At 33.5% G+C, this 18,867-nt stretch overlaps 2 protein-coding genes across 6 annotated transcripts; both read right to left on the bottom strand.

Annotated features, from left to right (window-relative positions):
- Positions 1-1,553: 1,553 nt before the first annotated feature.
- On the bottom strand, positions 1,554-6,367 carry LOC123923362 (pentatricopeptide repeat-containing protein At1g06710, mitochondrial). Of its 5 annotated transcripts, none has more exons than XM_045976051.1 (5): positions 5,896-6,343; positions 3,212-5,773; positions 2,878-2,991; positions 2,608-2,779; positions 1,554-2,178 (listed from the first exon to the last, which is right to left on the bottom strand). In XM_045976051.1, the coding sequence occupies exons 2-3, from the start codon at positions 5,768-5,770 to the stop codon at positions 2,950-2,952; spliced, it is 2,601 nt and encodes an 866-aa protein (XP_045832007.1). In that variant the 5' UTR covers positions 5,771-5,773; positions 5,896-6,343; the 3' UTR covers positions 1,554-2,178; positions 2,608-2,779; positions 2,878-2,949. The 5 variants fall into 5 exon arrangements, with proteins under 5 accessions (XP_045832007.1, XP_045832008.1, XP_045832005.1 ...); XM_045976052.1 differs by having other exon boundaries at positions 1,554-2,053; XM_045976049.1 differs by having other exon boundaries at positions 3,212-6,367.
- A 1,408-nt stretch (positions 6,368-7,775) lies between these two features.
- On the bottom strand, positions 7,776-11,775 carry LOC123881749 (protein NLP2). The gene is made up of 5 exons (XM_045930484.1): positions 11,490-11,775; positions 10,566-11,316; positions 10,345-10,395; positions 9,059-10,208; positions 7,776-8,910 (listed from the first exon to the last, which is right to left on the bottom strand). The coding sequence occupies exons 2-5, from the start codon at positions 11,298-11,300 to the stop codon at positions 7,994-7,996; spliced, it is 2,853 nt and encodes a 950-aa protein (XP_045786440.1). The 5' UTR covers positions 11,301-11,316; positions 11,490-11,775; the 3' UTR covers positions 7,776-7,993.
- Between the last annotated feature and the right edge of the window lie 7,092 nt (positions 11,776-18,867).

Raw genomic sequence — 18,867 nt, 5'->3', positions numbered from 1 at the left:
CTCACATGTTTTCACTAAACAATTCAAAAACTTAATATTTTTTAGTTTAATTTTATCATATTAATACTTTACAGTAGATATTAATAATTATAGGAGTAAAAACCACTTTACCAATAAATAAATAGTAATTATATGAATAATGATTATTTACACTTGTCAATATTTTTTATAAGAGAACTTCTGCTTTATAAAAGGGGACGAACAAAAGGAGGGGATACATTAACAGTTAGATAGATGATAATTTTTAGTATTAGTGTGTTTCTAACAATTTCTCCTATTTTTATGCACGTGTGCGAAAACAAAATCAATAAAATAATATAGACTTAACTATATATTTGGTCCCTTACATTTATTTTAGGTTTCAATTTGGTCCCTAACGTTTAAAAAGTATCTACTTGATCCCTTACGTTCCCACCATTTGCATTAGTTGGTTCTTTCCGTTAGTTTTGTCACTAACACCGTTTGAACTATACACGTGTCAGTATGTCCAAATGTCAACGTGTCTGTCCACATATGCAAACGGTCTGCCACATGTAACAAAACTGATGAAAATGACTAACTAATGCAAACGGTAGAAATGTAAAGGGCCAAATTGATACTTTTTAAACGTAAGAGACCAAATTAAAACCTAAAATAAACGCAAGGGACCAACATGTAGCTAAACCAATAATATAATAGTGTATAATTTAATACGATTATTTAAATATAATAAGTTTTTGTTTAGATAGATGAAATGACATATGACCTTACAATTTCAATATTTTGCCCGTTGAGCTAAGATTTATGAACATTTAAATATATTTGTGAATATTTAAATATAATAAACTATTTGATAAATAATATATATACAAATATTATAAAAAAAAAAGATACATAATAGAGATTTCGTAAAAAAAAATTAAAACAATAGAGTTAAAATATAGAATTACTTTGTATTTCAATCATATATAATATTTTATCTCAAATAACATGCATGATTTTAAAACTCATATTTAATACGTGAAAAAAAAGTGAGAGATATTATTTCTTTACAAGATACATTGAGAGACATATAGTTGTGTTATTTGTTAGTGAAATGCATGACTTTAGTCATATTTAACTAACAAGAATGAGAGAAAATTAATTAAGTGTAAACTATCTAATATTTAAAATGAATAATATATTGATTTTGTCATATTGTCTTTAATTAATTTTTAACACTTAAATTTCTAAATTTAAAATAAAATTATTAATTTCTGATTACGTTGAAAATTAAACAAGTTAAAATATATATTATATATGTTTATTTTAATATGAGATAAATTCTATGAGTTTACAAGTTGAATCTACGTTTCAATTCAACTTAGGCAAAACAAGTTGACTTGCCCAGGATTGTTGTTTCCGATCGCTGGTATTTGAAAGCGACAAGACAACCATGAGGTGATTCAATTGATTGATTGATTGAAAGGTTGTAAACCTTATCTGGCTGGGGAATACATACATACATACATACATTGTAATAGAGCTTGGTTTAGAGATTGCTCTTTTGCGAATTATTCAAAAAAGAACAGAAGTAAACACAAGCTTTATCTTATTTTATTTTTTATCGTTAGATTACATTACAATATGATCACCCAAAAGTTCATTCTAAACTCTAGAGGGATCGTTAGATCGCCTTCATCCCCACCAAACATTCTCAGAAAAGACATAGTTGGGATTGACTCTTGCAAGCAAGCAGCTGCCTCTGACTGGATGAAGCTCATATCCCCATTGCACATTCAAAGTCTTTTCTAAATCAACAATGCTTCCCCCTATAAATAAGCCATTCATGACACAAGTGTAAAGGAAGAAGAGATGACATTTTCTAATCAAATGCTATGGTACTGTAATCTATCTATATACACCACCAAAAAAATTAAGGGCAGCTCAGTTCATGAAGACCCCCACCAACCACTGTGAAGTCTGCGGATGTGCACTGCATGCAGTGAGCAGAAAAGTTATTTCCACAACTCTGACCTGTGACCACCAAGTTTGTGCCTGCAGATATCTCACTCCGCAACAAAGAGCACAATGCCTAGGCAAATTCAGAGAAGACATGTCAGAGCCTCTGAGAAGAATAGAAAACAATTGAACCAAGGATGCTTCGGAAATGCCTTGCTCCATGGATGTCAAAAAGGCTGATTCCTCAGCTGCCAAGCTCTTCATAATGAAAAATCAGATGATTATTTGTCTCTGAATTTCAACAATGGACAATACATATAATGCATGAAGATGACTTTCAGTTCAAACTATAGCAGCTTCACAACTTATCAAAAGGGTAAAATAGAAAAAGAGAAAATATAAACAACGAAAAGTATATATGTGACACTGAACATAAATGTCTGCCTAAAAATAGATTGTTTAAATCAGCACTCAATTTACGTATGCAAACGTTGGGATGGCTAAAAAGGTCAAACTCCACAACAGTTCATTCTATCAACCTTAATTTTTTGGTTCTTTGAAGCATGAATGTAACACCACATCAATTTTAACTCTTTCTAGAATATTAGCAAATAACAAAAACATGACTGAGTTGGTAACTTTGCTCTAAATGACATCAAGGCTAAAAGTTTGATTGATTTTATATACCTTGACATCAATTAGCATGCCACGACCAAAGACCGTAGAATCATCACCCCAGCACGATATAGTGAAGGATGGACAAAATACACAGGATTTGGACATTAATTGAATATGAAGAACATCTTTCCTAGATTTCTTCAGAATCTCCTGTTTCTATTACCACCATTGCTGCTATTGCCTAAACACCAAAAAAAAACTACACTTCTTCACATAAAGATCAATAATACAAGAAAGGCATCAGAGAAAACTAGATATTAAAAGAGACGAGCCTCTCACCAGCTTGACCATTTCTTCTGTCCTACCTGTATCCATTTTCCTTTAGTTATATTCAACCTGTACAACAGATACCTAATTTATACTGGTTGCCTCTTCATGAATCCAGCGGATATCCTGCAATGTTGATCAAGAATGCAAGAACAAAAGGTCAGAATAAATATGCTAAAATGATAAATCAAGGGTCTTGTACATCAACAGATCAGTTTTGTTAGAAATAAATACAATTGCAAGTTCAAAACAAGGTTTAATCACTAAGTGTGTAAATAAAGTTCTTAATGTTAACAAATTTAAATTAAGTATTCATAATGTTAGGGAGAGCAAGTGTGAGACAAACCATTTGGCATATGCTATCCGATAATTGTAGTGCTTCTTGCCACTTATCGACCTTGATAAGGCCTTTGATGATGTGGACAAGAATGCTAAGCTCTGGAACGACATTCTTACTTATCATGCTAGCATACAGCTGTAAGGCTCTATCAACCTTACTTGCATGTGACAGATTCTCGATTAAAGAAGTATATAGATACTTGTTGGCAACTGCAAGGTTTGGAGAGGATGAAATCTCTTCAAGAAGATTCGAGGCAACTTCCAGTCTCCCCGCCTTGACGTAATTATCAATCAAAATTCTGTACAAAGAATCAACAGGCACTGATTCATTCTCACCCAACTCATCTAAAAGCCCGATTGAGGTTATAAACTCTTGGCTGAAGCCTTCGATAATTTTACGGTGACTTAATATATGCTTTGGCCAATATGTTTGTTTCATTTCATCTAAGAGTATATAAGCTTCATCAAGAAAGCCACTGGAACAACAATGATTTATCAAAACCCTATAGGTTATAAAGTTTGGAGCACAGCCCTTTGAGCACATATCTCTAAAGAGCTCAATGCACTGTTCAATTTTTCCTAATTTCCCAAATCCATCAATCATTGCAGTATAAGTTACAACATTTGGATTACAACCTTTTTCTTCCATCTTAAGCATGAGTTTGTAAGCTTCATCTGTCTTTCCAACTTTACAGAGGCCATCAACCATCTCTGTGTAAATAACAACATTTGGAGTGCAAGAATTCTCTAGCATCTTCGACAACACTTTCAAAACAAGATCCAATCGATTATCTTTAAACAGACAATCAATTAAAGAGCTATAGGTATACAAATTTGGACTGTATCCACGCTCTGACATCTTTGCAAACACCTCTTGCGCATCTTGAAGCTTTCCAATCTTGCAAAGCCCATCAATAACAGCATCGTACACTATTTGGTTAGGCTCACAACCATGAGCCGACATGGTATCCAATAATTCACGTGCCTCCTTAACCCTATTTGCTTTGCACAAACCATCCACCAAAGCCCCATATGTAATAACATTTGGTCCTACACAGTTGTTGTGATCTAGCTTAAAATATTTGTCCATATCAGAGGAGTCTATGTCACCTCGCATTCTGGCATAGATCTGGCAAGCTTTTTCAATCTGCCCAGCCTTACAGTGACCGTCAATTAAAGCTGTATACGTAACAACATTAGGCTTGCAACCTTCAAGCGACATCATCTCAAAAAGTTCATCTGCATCAGACACCTTCCTGGCTTTCAGGTATGCGTGAATAAGAGCAGTATAAGTCACCACATTGGGAGTGCAACCTTCGCTTAACATTTCACCAAACCATTTGCGGGCCTGTTGAATAAGACCAGCTTTGCAAAAGCTGTCAATTAAAATTGTATAGGTGTAAACGCTGGGAACAATGCCATTCCTTTTCATTTCTCCGAACAACAAAAACGCCTTCTCTACCTTGGAGGCATCGCAAAGGAAGCCAATCACTTTAGAATATGTACTATCATCAGGGACAAAACCCTTGCCCATCATTTCACATATAATCTTAAAAGTTTGGTCAAATTTTCCAGCTCCACAGAGACACCGTGCCAAATTGCTGACATTGATCTTATTTAATACAACCCCTGAATCAAGCATTTCACTATAAGCTTTCTCTGCCAATTCTAAAATATCCGAGCTAGGTTGTTCCTCGTTGCTACATATACTTCCAATGAATATATTATAAACCAGATATCCTGGATGGCACCCACATTTTATCATTTTCTTAAACAACTTATAGGCATAAGAATAATCCCTTGATTTACAATAAGCATGTACAAGAGAGTTAAACATCACACGATTCGGATAACACCCCTCTGTAATCATCATACTCAGAATTCTCTTGCACCTTCCAAGCTGTCCTTTTCTCAAACAACCAGAAAGCAAAATCCTATAAGTGACAACATTGGGAATGCAAGAACTAGACCTCATTGTATGTAAGATATCCATTGCTTCTTCAAAAAGGGAAGCTTCACATAACCCAGAAATCATCCTATTATAAAAAACTGTATCAGGCACAAACTCCTCAACCCCAATCAAATCAAGAGCATCCCTGCACTTACCAGCTTTACATAGAGAATAAGCAAAACAACTAAGAGTATACCTATCCATAACATACCCATAATTCAACATCTCCTTCTTAACCAAATAAGCAGTGTCTAACTTATCAGCTCTAAGAAAAACTTGAACCAAAGCATTATAAGTAGTTTGAGAAGGCTTGTACCCAAAATCCTTTAACCTCCCCAACTCTTCCAAAGCCATATTCCACCACCCATTTCGACAACACTTACGAACTAAAAAATTAAGCAACCTACGAAGCAATTCCCTATCATCATCCCTTATTTCCATCAAAAACTTTAAAGGCACTCTATCATTGCCATTTCCATTGGCATTGCCATTGCCATTGCATCCCAATAACTCAAGCAATTTATCAAACACAAGAGGAGTGTGAGTGTAACCGATTTGTCTACCGGCCCACAAGAAAAACTTTACACACAAGTCATGATTCTTGACATTATCCATCACCTGAACCACCAAAGACTCGTTTAACCTACCACGAAAGTGTCTAAAAATTTGATTTTTTTGGATGTCTAAACCAGTTTTGATTGCATTTGATATCAAAACAACATCATCGTTAGGGAACTCACCTGAAGAAAGGGTTGGTTGGGGAGTGGAACTGAGAAGAGTGTTGCGGAGGAATGCGTAGTCTTGTGATAAATGATGATGATCAGGGGTTGGGGTTGGTGTTGTGGGAGTGTTATGAGAAAAAGTGGCGTCGCTAGGATGATGCAAACCGTGGAGAGTGTGTGGGGAAGAAGAAGAAGAAGTAGAGAACTGGTGAGAGCGAGAGAGAAGAGTTTTGAACTCTCTGTTCCTTCTCATACTCATAAATCAATCAATCAATCAATCAAATTCAAACAACTTTGATTTTAGGGTTTTAATGTTGGATGACAGTGACACATTACTCTATTGTCATTCAAAATAGCCATAACTAACGATTCAATCTTCTTCTGTTCTTCCTCCTGCGACTATTTTTCCATGCTCTTTAGGTTAGGGAAGAAGAAGAGAAATGGCCTCAATTCATTTTATGGGCTGATTTTGGTTTTGTTCTGAAGGCCCATTATATTCTCTTCGGTTTTTGTTTATATACTTGAAATGTTCTTACATTTTATTTATGATTTCTTTTTGCCCCCCTTCTCGTTCGCTACTGAAGTATTGAGAACCTTATAAAATAGTGGCGAAGGAAGAGTGAGAGACAAAAATCTTATATTTTATAAGGTTCGCATTCTATGATGCAACCTATTTTTTTCCCATTTTTTTCTATTTGCACGCTCGCATCCTATACTACGAGGGGGTAGAATTGGAAAGTCGGGGGCTCGTGAAAGAGTTAGGGGGCACAAAAAGAAGAAGTCTTTATTTATTTAGCAATATTTTATTACGAGAGATAGAATAAATGGTTAAATATTTCTTTGTTTGACCTTCTAAGGTACCGTTTGATCCAACTTTTTTTATGTGTAGAAGTTAACCATAAAGCTAGAAGTAATAGCTTTAAAACTAAAATTAAAGTTGTTTGGTAAATCTAACTTTTAAAAAAAAATTAAAAGTTTTTTTTTTTATTATAAAAGGGTTAAAAGATATGTTTGATAATATATTATAATTTTTCTTAAAATATAGAAGCTGTTTTATTTTTTTCTTACTAGAGCTTGTTGTTTGGCCTTACTTCTTACTTTTAGAAAAGGAAAAATGTTAGGCCAAACTGTACATAAGTTTAGTCATTACTAAATTTTTGTTATATTTGTAATTCATTGCTCGTTTAGTCTCTATTAAAACTAAATTTATTTAATCATCATTAAATTCTTTAATTTTTGAATGACTTTTTATAAGCATGTTTAAAATATCATGTAAAGTTTATTTATTAAAATTTATAATTTCTTAAACGACAAAAGTTCAAGATAAAAATAACGAAAATTATAATCTAATCTGAGCTCTTTTTTTTTGGAGGAATGTTTTAATTATGAAAATTATTCAAAAATGCACGTTATCTTAATATATAGTAGGTGCCCAAAAATGAGTGTAGGATAATTTTCTATGGAGTAAAAATTGAATAAAAATTAAATAAGACTAAACTTAGAAGCTCACTCCTTTATACCTCAGCTTCTATATCCTATAATAATGCTTGAAGCCTTGAGCACCTAACTAAAACAGTCGATAATATGCAATGCAAGATACTCCATATGAAGAACCTGAAACTGCAGCAAAATAATTCCCTATTGGCTGGCTATTCAAACACCACTGAAGTACTGAACAATCTTATAATCGATGCTTTTTGATTTGATGCTCAACCAATTGCAAGAATACAATTTCACATATATATACTCCTTCCTAACCACGTTAACTCCCCAACAAATCACCAAAGGCATTCAAGAGTACGTAATGTGTCACTTGTGATGCGAGAAAATGTATCAAGAGACGGAGTCCGGCCATAACCCTAATTTTTATTAGCATTTGAATCATGAAGACTAGAAAAGAAATAACAGTTCTGATCTTTTATAAACTAAAACTCTAATTGAACAACATGATATATGTAATTTAACAAAATAATTAAAGCCGCGGAGGAGTCTAACTTAACGAGTAATTAAATAAAAAGCAGTAAAGGTATATGAAGTGTTCTTGGAAAAGGGATGCTGCTATACAATATACAGATACAACACATTCAGATTGATCAGAAGTTTGTTAACTAGCTAGCTAGGAGGATGGACTGCTGCTACTGTTGCGGACGAAGTTGTTTGGTAGATTGAGAGGTGAAGCTTGAAATAGTGAGAGTCTAATGGTACGTGTGTGAGAAGATGTGTGCAAGTCTTTACATTCTTCAAGATCAGCATCACATGATAATACAACCCATTCACCTTCATCATCCAAATACTTTAGAACCAAATTATTCATATCATTTAGGTTGAAACGCCTTGCAATCTCAAGCTGCAAATCTCTAAAACCCCACATTGCTTGCAAACTAAACCGAATCTTTTCATCCGCGAATGTCGCCTTCACTCTGAAAGCACCCCTTTCTAGTAGTCCTGATGATGATGAATTATTGTTGTTGTTCCAAGCTCCTGCAGTTGGCCTTGGAGGTAGGGTTTGATTGTTATTGTTGAAATGTAGCAGTAATTGTTTAGTATCCTGATCCTCCTGCAGCTGCTGGTAATTTTGGATATTGATATTGGATCCATGCATCATTAATGCATCAGCTCCTAAAGGAGCTGCAGGGTTTTCTGTCATCATAACATGATGATGATGATGATGATCTCCATTAATGATGTTAGCGGTGATAAGTTTGTTTCCTGCTGCATGTGTCTGACTGCAAGCAGAGGGTGGAGATTTCAAACCATTAACTACCCCATCTCCATGGCTGTTATAGAAGCTGTTGTTAACGTTGTTATGATCACCACCACCACCACCACCACCACCACCATTAGCAGTTGCAGTGCTCAACTCTGGAAAGCTTGCATAGAAAGAGCCAATCTGTATCGCACCCTCGGCGCCTTGAACGGAATCAATCACCAGTTGAAGCTTCTTCAAAGAGTGTCCCACTTTCTTTATTTTCCTTGAAGGCCATCTTGTAATCCCATGCTGTCTGCATATCCTTTTCAGAGTGGTAGGACATACTGTATAAATTTAATCACAAAATATTATTTAATTAGTTGGGATTAAGATTGAGATTGATTTGTTGGATAATACGGTAATATAATATAATATACATGATGTAATTTTATTTTATTAATTAATTGAAATTGAAATTTAGAAGTCACTTACCACCGATGCTCTTTGCGGCGTCTTTTAGGCTTCCGGCAAAGTATTGTCTCAGAACCGGCAAGCTAATAGTCTTCTCCGCCTTGGTTCTTCGCTTGTCACCTGACTTTCTCCCACTGGAAGAAGAAGATGACCGACGACCACCACCAACACCGCATCCACCAGATTCTTCCCCAGCTTCAACACTTGCTCTTGAATTACTGCTCTGGTCATGCTGCAGAACTTGGCCGAATTCTGAAAAGACAGAATTGCCCTCCCTCTCTCTGTCCCAGTTGCATGTTGTGACTTTGAACTCTTCTTTAGGCTCTTGAAGATATTCCAAAGACACCGACACACCTTTTCCTTTGTGTTGTGCCTCCATCATGTGTGCAATCCAAGAACATGATGATGATGTGTCTTTTGTTGAGCAACCTGATGTTGCATCAACTTGTGACAGTGATGCAGTAGCAGCATCAGAAGCAGAAGAAGGCATGTAATTATTTGTTGTTGTTGTTGGGAAGGTGAATTGATCTTGGTCATGATCATGATGATTAGCATTGTCAGTATCATCCATGACCACATGCAAATGCAAGCTTCTACAAGCTTGCTGAACAACTAGGGATAATGAGTTGAGCATGTGTTTCTGTTGTTCGGGATCACGACAATCTTTAGGAAGGAAAAACTCCAAAACAAAATCAGCAGCGGATCCGGTGTAGACACTCCTAAGTGGAATTGCAACCGCGGCGTGTAAGCCAAACATGTTAGCGTGGTGAGCAAGTGGGTATTCGGCTTTGCTGAAGGCAGTAATGTCAATAGCAAAACAAGGTTTGGTTGTTGTGAAGGCTGTTCCTACTATTCCTTGTCCATTGAAAAGGTGATACTCACTGCACACTTCTTGGAATCCCAATACCTCCATGTCACCAACATAACAAGCTGAATCAACGGTGGAAACACAATTCATCATCATCTGATTATTATTCATTTGATCGGTTGGAACTGCGACTGAAACACCGCATCCTGCTGGACCGGCGGTTCCTTTTCCTCTAACTCCTCCTCCTTGTTGTTGTATGCAAGGAGCCCATGTTAGTGCCAATGGCAAATTGTGCGTCTTGCACACCGATGCCAACACCTCTACGATCTCGTTCACAGCAGCTTCGTACAACTCCTCAAATACCTAATCATTCATTATCATATGTAAATTAATTAAGAATGCATAGAATAAAATTTATTACATAAAATTATACAATAGTACTTGATCTAATTAATTAAAACAAGTATGATCTGACGATGATGACTAACTGCTTGCTTACCTTTACTGCCGATGGAATATTGATGTTGTGACTACTCCTAAAATCAACAGCCTGCACCAAAGATGGATCCATCAATCACATGCTTGAATTAAGTACAGTAAGATCGATCAAGAAAGGTTTTAGAATATTATAGTAATACTAATTTGTTTTGTGCACGGATCGAACATTTATTCAATATATACTATGTGATGCAATAAATTAATAATTGAGCAACTACAAACCTCAAGAGCATTGGAGAGATGATCAAGTTGTGGACGGTAATTGACAACAGTTTGGTTGGTGATAACAAACTCAATCACACCGAGGCATGTTCCGCTTCCTCTTTCAAAAACGGGAAGTGCAAAAAGAGATCCATATTGCTGCTGCTGATGCCGCGGATACTCATGGCTTCTGAAGAAACGAACATGAACATTCGTGTTTGGATTAACAGAAACTGGAGCAGATGATGAAGACTCGTGCAAGTAGTGATTGTGAATTAGAAGAGGTGATCTCCTCCTTAGAGCTGGTACCCATATCTGAATGAGAACGTTGTTTGAAGAATTCTTTGTGTACTCTTTTAAGTAACCAACAGCTACTACTAATCTCTCTTTGACAGAAGTTGATGGACCTGGATTAGCCCTAGGGCCAATCCACCATCTCTTCCCAACAACAAAACCACTTTCTTGATCATCATCATGATCTGTTGGAACATTGCATTCAATTTGATTATGATGATGATTATTAAAGTGGTCTCCCTCTCCCATTCCAATTGGAATATTATTATTATTATTATTATTATTGGTACTCATGTAGTGTGTCTGCGTCTGCGACTGCATCCTCATCATATTATTCTCACTTGCTTCAATCCAACAACCATCTACCAACAGCTCCTCAATCATATCTGTTGCTTCTCCTCCTCCTCCCACCATGTTCCCAAACACACCACCGTCTCCGACTAGGCCGCCACCATATTCCATCTTTCTTTACAAGATCCTATAGTTATTATTGCACAATAACATATATGTTAGTCAAGTCAGTGTAATAGAAGAGAATATATCATATGTCATATATATAACTATATTTATAAGTAGACTATTTATATATAGAGAGAAGATGAGGACTGAAAAAGAGTAGTGAATTATTATAAAGTAGTTGAGAACGCGTACGTATGTTGAAGAAAATTAGGTAGGTATGTGATATGTATATGTGGCTGCAGGCAGATGAAATGAAGCTAACTAACTAGGTAAGCCAGCAAGCAAGCAACAGAAGAGAGTAGTGAATAAGAAGACTACTGCTTGATTTCTGCAGGCAGAAGAACTATATATGCTTAATTCACAAAATATGATATTATGATTTATTTAGTTGAAATTGAGATTGAGATTAATGAACATATGCGATCTTCTATTTAATAGCTAGAAATGCAATTTCAGTTTATTATATTTCAGTTGGACCCACTTGTAAGCAAAAGCAACGACTGGCCTATATCTATATTTTATATCTCTATATTCTCTTTCAGCGCTTTCATTTTAAAAACAATTTATATTCTTTATCAGCGCTGTAATTAAAATTGTTAATTATTATTATCATTATTATATACAGTATGCTGCTGCTTCTTGTATAGCATACATACATAGATACACCACACAACACCACTCGTGCTGAGAGTAACACATGCAGCATATATATATATATATACAATACAATATACTATCATCAAGTACTCTATCATCCATAAACAGATATATATACTACCAACTCAATTTAATCAAAGAGAGACAGAAACAGACAAGGATAGGTATATTATTCTTGCCGTTGAATTCATCAATTAATGTTGCCAGGGTACAAAATTATATACTAGCTATAGTAACTTTGGGATCTCTGTCTCCCTAACTGTATATTAAAAAAAATTATTTAGGTTTGAAGTTTCAACCTCCTAATAAGGACTTTCGATATCTCCACTTTCAACCATTTGAGCTACGTTTAGAGGATGACCTTTACTAAATTTTGTTATTAAAAAAATTGTTGGATTTCTAGCAATGTTAAATTTGTTATTTCAGCCGTTTAAAATGTGTCACTTTAGAAAAAAGAGATGTTTTAAAATGAATGTCATTCACATTTTTTATGTAGATTAATTAATTATTTTTCTTTCGATTACCTTCTAATGATTATTTTGTACACTTTATTTTACCTGATCAAAAAGAAGTGACTGGTGTCGAACACGTTGCATCCTAACGATTGTTGTTGAAGTGGTATCTGCAAGCACTCTAACGTTAACTCTCAAGTCGGTAGATGCATGAAGTGGGTGATAAAATTATAGAATAAAACATATATGATTCTTCGAATGGACGGGTATATATTGGCCAAACGTTAAACCGTTGCCATTAATGCATTGATTATCTGCTTGTTTCCGTCTCGTTCATTTCGATCAATAGTTAATTAAGTTTGTTTAGGAAAAGTGTCATGTCTATTGTTGACAACATCATTACATTTATTAATATGTGCAAAAACATATATTAAATGACACTTATTTTAAATATAGGTTATATATTTTTTTGAACAAGGAAAAATGAAATATATTAACACCAAAAGAAAATCTTGCCTAGCACAAAGTGTGTTAGAAAGAGCCTCAAAATTTTACAATCATCAAGTATACATTGAAACTAAAGCTTAATCGATACCCAAACAGACAAACGGGCTCGACCACAATATATGGGTGTTTATACCTAGAATGACATTGGGCTTTCAGCCACCATAATGTATATAATTTAACTATCAACCAATGTGAAGTCATTTTACAATATTAATATTCCTATTTTTTTTTTTCAATTTCTCTTACATTTTTTCCTGCCATTTTTAATAAAAATTATGAGATAAATATCAATCAATCATCTATGACTATCTTGAAGAATAATTAAACTTGTTAAATTCTAACAAATTGTCAATAAAATTGAAATGTAAAGTCTCAGTCCTTTTGTAGTATAATATATCTATGCATAAACGGCTATATAATATAATAATACAATTACATTAATATATAGTGGGAGATCATTACTGGTATATAGTACTATATGATATGATGAAGAATATCTACAGCAGAATATTGACACACGCTATAAATGACCAAACAAAAAGAATATATAGAGAGAGAAAGATGAGGAGAGAGAGAGAGGTGTGGTGGTGAGGTGAGGGAGTAGGAACTCATACATGCCATCTCTACGCTCGCCACATGGCGATCCTACAAATTTTGTGTAGCTTAAGTTTTATTTTTATTTGACAAATTGTGTAGCTTAATTAAATAAACCTTCGTCAAAAAAAAAAAGATTGCTTAGTGAGGCACGATATCGGCGATATTTCTTTTTTTATTATATAGTATATGAGCCATGAAATATATATATATATATAGTCCTGTAAAAAAAATAATAGATTTTGTTATATTGATTAAAGTTATTTGTCTTGTCTTTTTTTGACCATTTTGTCTTTTTTAATAATTCTATTAATTATTTTTATTTTATTTTACTTAATTTTTTCTCAATAGTAAATAATTAGTGGTATTCTTGACAAAAAAAAATAAATAATTAGTGGTATTACCAACAATAAATTGGTTAAGTAGTAATAGTTTTCGATTACTGGCTCATGCGTATGGAGAAAAATTGATTGAGAGAGAATAACTCACATTGTGTGCCCACGAGTTTTCCATCGAAGATTTGTCATCGCTAACCGCCGTGAAAACTTTGTACCAATATCATGGTAAAATATAAAAAATAATTAGTGATATTATTGAAAAAATAAAATTGTTAATATTGCATTGAATTAAAAAAAAATTAAAATTGAATATTATTTATAAAAAAAGCGACAGGTAAAAAATGTATCCACTATAATGAGTTAAATCGATAGTAACTGCATGAAATTTAATCCAAAGAAACTATATAGATTTATTGATTTTTAATACATGAATTTATTTATTTATTTATTTTCGGACAACAACATCGATTTAGCAATGCATAGAATGATGGATGGAGCGAGTAAATAAGCTTGACTTGTGGATTTGGAATTCAGATATATATTATTATTATTTATAAAAGAGAAAAAGCTGATAATATATTGTAGTAAACATCCAAGTTGAGGCCGTGAAAATTGAAGAAAGATTCTTATGCATTTTGATTGGCGAGTTAATTGACAAAACGCATCTCCACAAAACATAAATATGACAACTACTTTTGTTAATTTTTGAGGATGAATGAATGAATATATGATTATTATTATTATTCAATCAATCTAATCTAATCTACCTAAGCTAGTTTAGCTATACTATATGGGTCCCATTTCGAAAACGAAAGAGAATTGTTTTCTCGCCGTGGTTTCTTCCTTTAAGATTCTCTTACAACTCACACAAATCACTTTTGATGGTAAAAAATATATTCGAGACCACCTTACTGTAAGATTATGAAAGTTAAAAAAAAAAAAAAAAAAAAAAAAACACCATACAAGTAGTCAAGTACTAACATGAACCACTTAGATAAATGGTACGTACGTCGTGTCAAAAATTATGAATTTTTTTAATAATTATCTATTATATTTTTAAGAAATTAATAAAAGTTTATGATTCTCAATTTTTACAGCTTAAATAGTAACTTAATTGATGAAGGCACAATACCAAATACTTATTTATGGTGCAATTTTTATTAGTGTACTAATCATGATTGTATTAACACATTAAGGACTTGAAAATTCCGCAAGCCAAAATTGTTTTTACCATCAATTTTCTTTAGCACAAACTTCACGACAAAACTTTTGATTACTGCTCCATATTTTAAACCATGCATCAAATTAGTTCTAGTGCCTTGGATTCGAACTTTGACTCTTACGTATGAGAAAAATTCAATTTAAAGGAGAAAACTTGTCTTGTGTGCTCTACATATTCCATCGATTAAGAAGTTGTGTGGTTCACAGATTCAATGACTAAATTGTCATTGTCTTTTTTTACAAAGATTAATCACTGTGAAATATTCGATAAATATTTCGTACATATATATCATGGTTTTTTCTAATCTATCATTTAATGATTTGAGGTTATTTACCCATCAACCAAATTATGAATGAGTAGTATGTCTCGGCCTCACCATATATCTTATATAATTAAAAAAAAAAAAAAAAAAAAAACTTTGACATCTGTCAATCAAATGGATCACCGTACGAAACGAATCTACAGCGTAATAGAGAGATTAAATTTACTTTTCAGTTTTTAACTCGATTATTATTTTTTTTCCCCTTGAATTACATTCATGTTATGTTACTGCTAAAATCTTGTCACTAATCGCTATGTTCATGTGGCTTACAAGTTACTATAACTCAGTTATTTTTTATTCGACCAACAACATGTTTCTCTTTAATAAGAGTTAATTGTACCTTCAAGAATGCAATAATCATCACAAAGTTTATTACAAAGAAAAATAAAGATAGGACAGAAATCACTATCTGGATTTTTTTTCATCTTATTTATTTGTTCTCTTGATATTAAATAGTATTAATGTATAATCGATGTCAAATTTAATGAAGTCTGATTTATACAAACTAATTAATTAAGTAACACAGACATCTAATCAATTATCATTATTTAGATTTATCTTAATACTGTTACTTAGAAAAATATCAAACTTTTAAACAAATAGAGCAGACATAAAAATACTAATATATATATATATGGAGTTGTTAATTTACACTCACCGAAAAACATGTGGGAGTAAGTTAATAAGTTACCAACCCACAAAAAACTGTTCAAGTTTCCTCTATCTAATCGTCTACTATTATTATTAAATTTTGATCTAACCTAATGATCAGAGAAGGTTGATGGTTGGTCCGTTGAGCAAATCGTTCAATCGTCCACCGGAGGGGGGGGTTTGTACCTGCAGGTGTTCCGATGCCTAAGTCAGCAAGAGAACGAGAGATACAAAGAGAAGAGAGAGAAAGTGAAGTATGGAGTGAATTAGAATACCTGACTCTCCTGTCTAGGAGAGCTTATATAGTTGCCCCCAGCGCTGGGCCAAAGGTTGGACTATTGGGCTGGAATAACCGGCCCAATAGACTCAACTGCCAAGATAGTCCCTGTATCGTAGGGGAGGCGGTTATTCGTCCCTATTTTGGTTGGAGTCATTCCGCTATGCACAGGTAAGGGATAAGCTTCGTGACTCAAGTGTGGCTGGATGGATGAGCACGTGTTAAACGTGCTGCTTAGCCGTTACGTTACGGAGGACACGTCACTGGCTGACGTGTTGGGGAGACCTCCCTTTGTTGGGTTGTGCCCCAAATGTCGGGCACAAGGATAATTGGGCCAGCTCATGGCCCAGTCCAGAACAAATTTAATAAAATATTTCATATGTTCTTTATTTTTTAATTGAAATAATAATAATCGACTTTGAACAATCAGCTGCGTCAAGAAATTTCAATTCATCGCATTTTTCAAAAAGAAAAATTTTGTGCGGTTACATATGCTTGTTAAACTAATCATTCAGAGTTTCTTATAATGGTGCATGAACCGTTACCATATCTCTCTTCAGTCTTAAGAACTTAAGACATATCAAGAAGTTGTTTGATGGAATATTTCAAGGAATGGGTGCTAATAATCTTTGCGTTAAGAAATGTTAATTAAGGTTTTATCATTATGCATGCCAACTTGATCTTATTCGTGCTTATTTGATTAAGGATGGAATATTTCAATTCATCACATTTGTTTAAAAGAAAAATCTTGCACGGTTATGTTTGTGTGGTTTTCATCACATTTTTTCTGAGTGCTAATCATTCTGAACCGTTACCATGTCTCTCTTAAGCCTTAATTACTAGTTACTAGATGATGTTGTAGAAGTGTGTCCTTTATTTTATGTTTTTTTTTGTAGAAGTGTCCTTTATTAAAAGTATTTAAAATGTTGATTAAAAAAAATTTGAAGTATTTTTTTTGAAGAAGAAAATTTGAAGTATTTAAAACGTAGTTTTTAGTTTTACTTTTTTTTTTCTTCTTTTCTCATTTATGCAACAAAAAAAAATAGCAGCCTAACTTGGTTGAGAGGCTATTCCCATAATGGTGAATTCTTTGATACACGTATTATGTAAATATATACCGATATATTTGTTGAAATAGATGATTCTGATTAGTTTATAAATAATATTTATTAATTTTTTTATATTAAATATTATTTGTGGCTCAATTACAGTAATCTATCTAAACCATATACCAGATGAGTGTGCACCTTCATATATGTGTTTATGTGTGTGACTTCATGACACAAGCACATAATATTCCGCAAAATTGCAAATCCTTGTCACCAATACCATCATGATTCACAAGTGTGTTTAGCTAAAATCCAATGCTGGAGTCCAAAAAATCAAAAAGAAAACTAAAAAGAAATTTTAATTTCAAAACAATACATCAAATTGAAAATTATTTAAATTATTATACTGTTTAGAAATAAACAGAGGGATTAGAAAATTGCGAGCATGTTTGCTATCTCTCAGGTATACATGGCCACAACCAAGGACAGCCACAGACAGAATTAGAAGAGGAATAGAGGCTACAATCTCTTCTAAATATATATATATATATATATATATATATATATATATATATATATATATATATATATATATATATATATATATATATATATATATATAAGTATGAAATTATTGGTTTAATGGACCCCTTTTTATAATTCATCTTTTTTGCTCCCTTTTTACATTTTGTGTAAATTTGATCTCAATATATGTTTTTTCAACTAAAAAAGATTTTTTTATATAAAAAAACCTGATTTACTTCTCAAATATTGAATTTAAGGACAAAATGTCTCTTTTAGCATTAGAATTCACGTTTTTATATTCTTAGGGAGAGCTTGCAGCCCATGTGGGTTCCACCCAAGACTCTAGGAATTAGTCCCTGCAGTTGCACTCTAAAATACCCGGTTTACACAACAAAAAAAGACCAAAATTACAATAAATATGAAAATAGAGGGGTCAAAAAGTTCAACCTAAAAGAGTGGTCCATACAATGCATATTCACAAAATTAACTTTAAATTTATCATATACTTTCTTGTATATGTTATACTTTCAAAATTTAGTTTTTTCTATACTAAATGATACATTTAAAGTCTGCCCCCTTTAACCTAAATTCTTGCCTTCGTCCATGGCCACAATTGTGGAAGCTATTTCTATTTCCTAAGTGGATTCTCTTTGTCGTAGAGGTATGACCTGAATGGGGGTTTACTCAGTTAGTTATTCTTACTTTGTGCGTTTTCTGAAGCATCTAGGTAGAGGGTGCCCTATCAGTTGAAGATGTTTATCTTCTGGCCAATGTGTGGAAAAGTTGAGCACCTTCAAAGGCCTGGGTTTTGTCGTGGTTGCCAAGATAGGTTTCTTTTTTAGGCGAATTATTGTAGAGCCTATTGGTACTTCATGTGTCTTATGTGGAGATTGTAGAGTCGGTCACTCATTTGTTTGTTTCGTTTTTTTGTTGTGTTTAGGACTCCAGAAGAGAGTGTTAAGTTCAGGCTAGGTCT

Source organism: Trifolium pratense, linkage group LG4 (assembly GCF_020283565.1).
Source record: "Trifolium pratense cultivar HEN17-A07 linkage group LG4, ARS_RC_1.1, whole genome shotgun sequence".
In the NCBI taxonomy this organism is placed as follows: Eukaryota; Viridiplantae; Streptophyta; class Magnoliopsida; order Fabales; family Fabaceae; genus Trifolium; species Trifolium pratense.
Note: the sequence above shows the minus strand (reverse complement) of the source record. Positions and strands in the feature narration are given on the sequence as shown.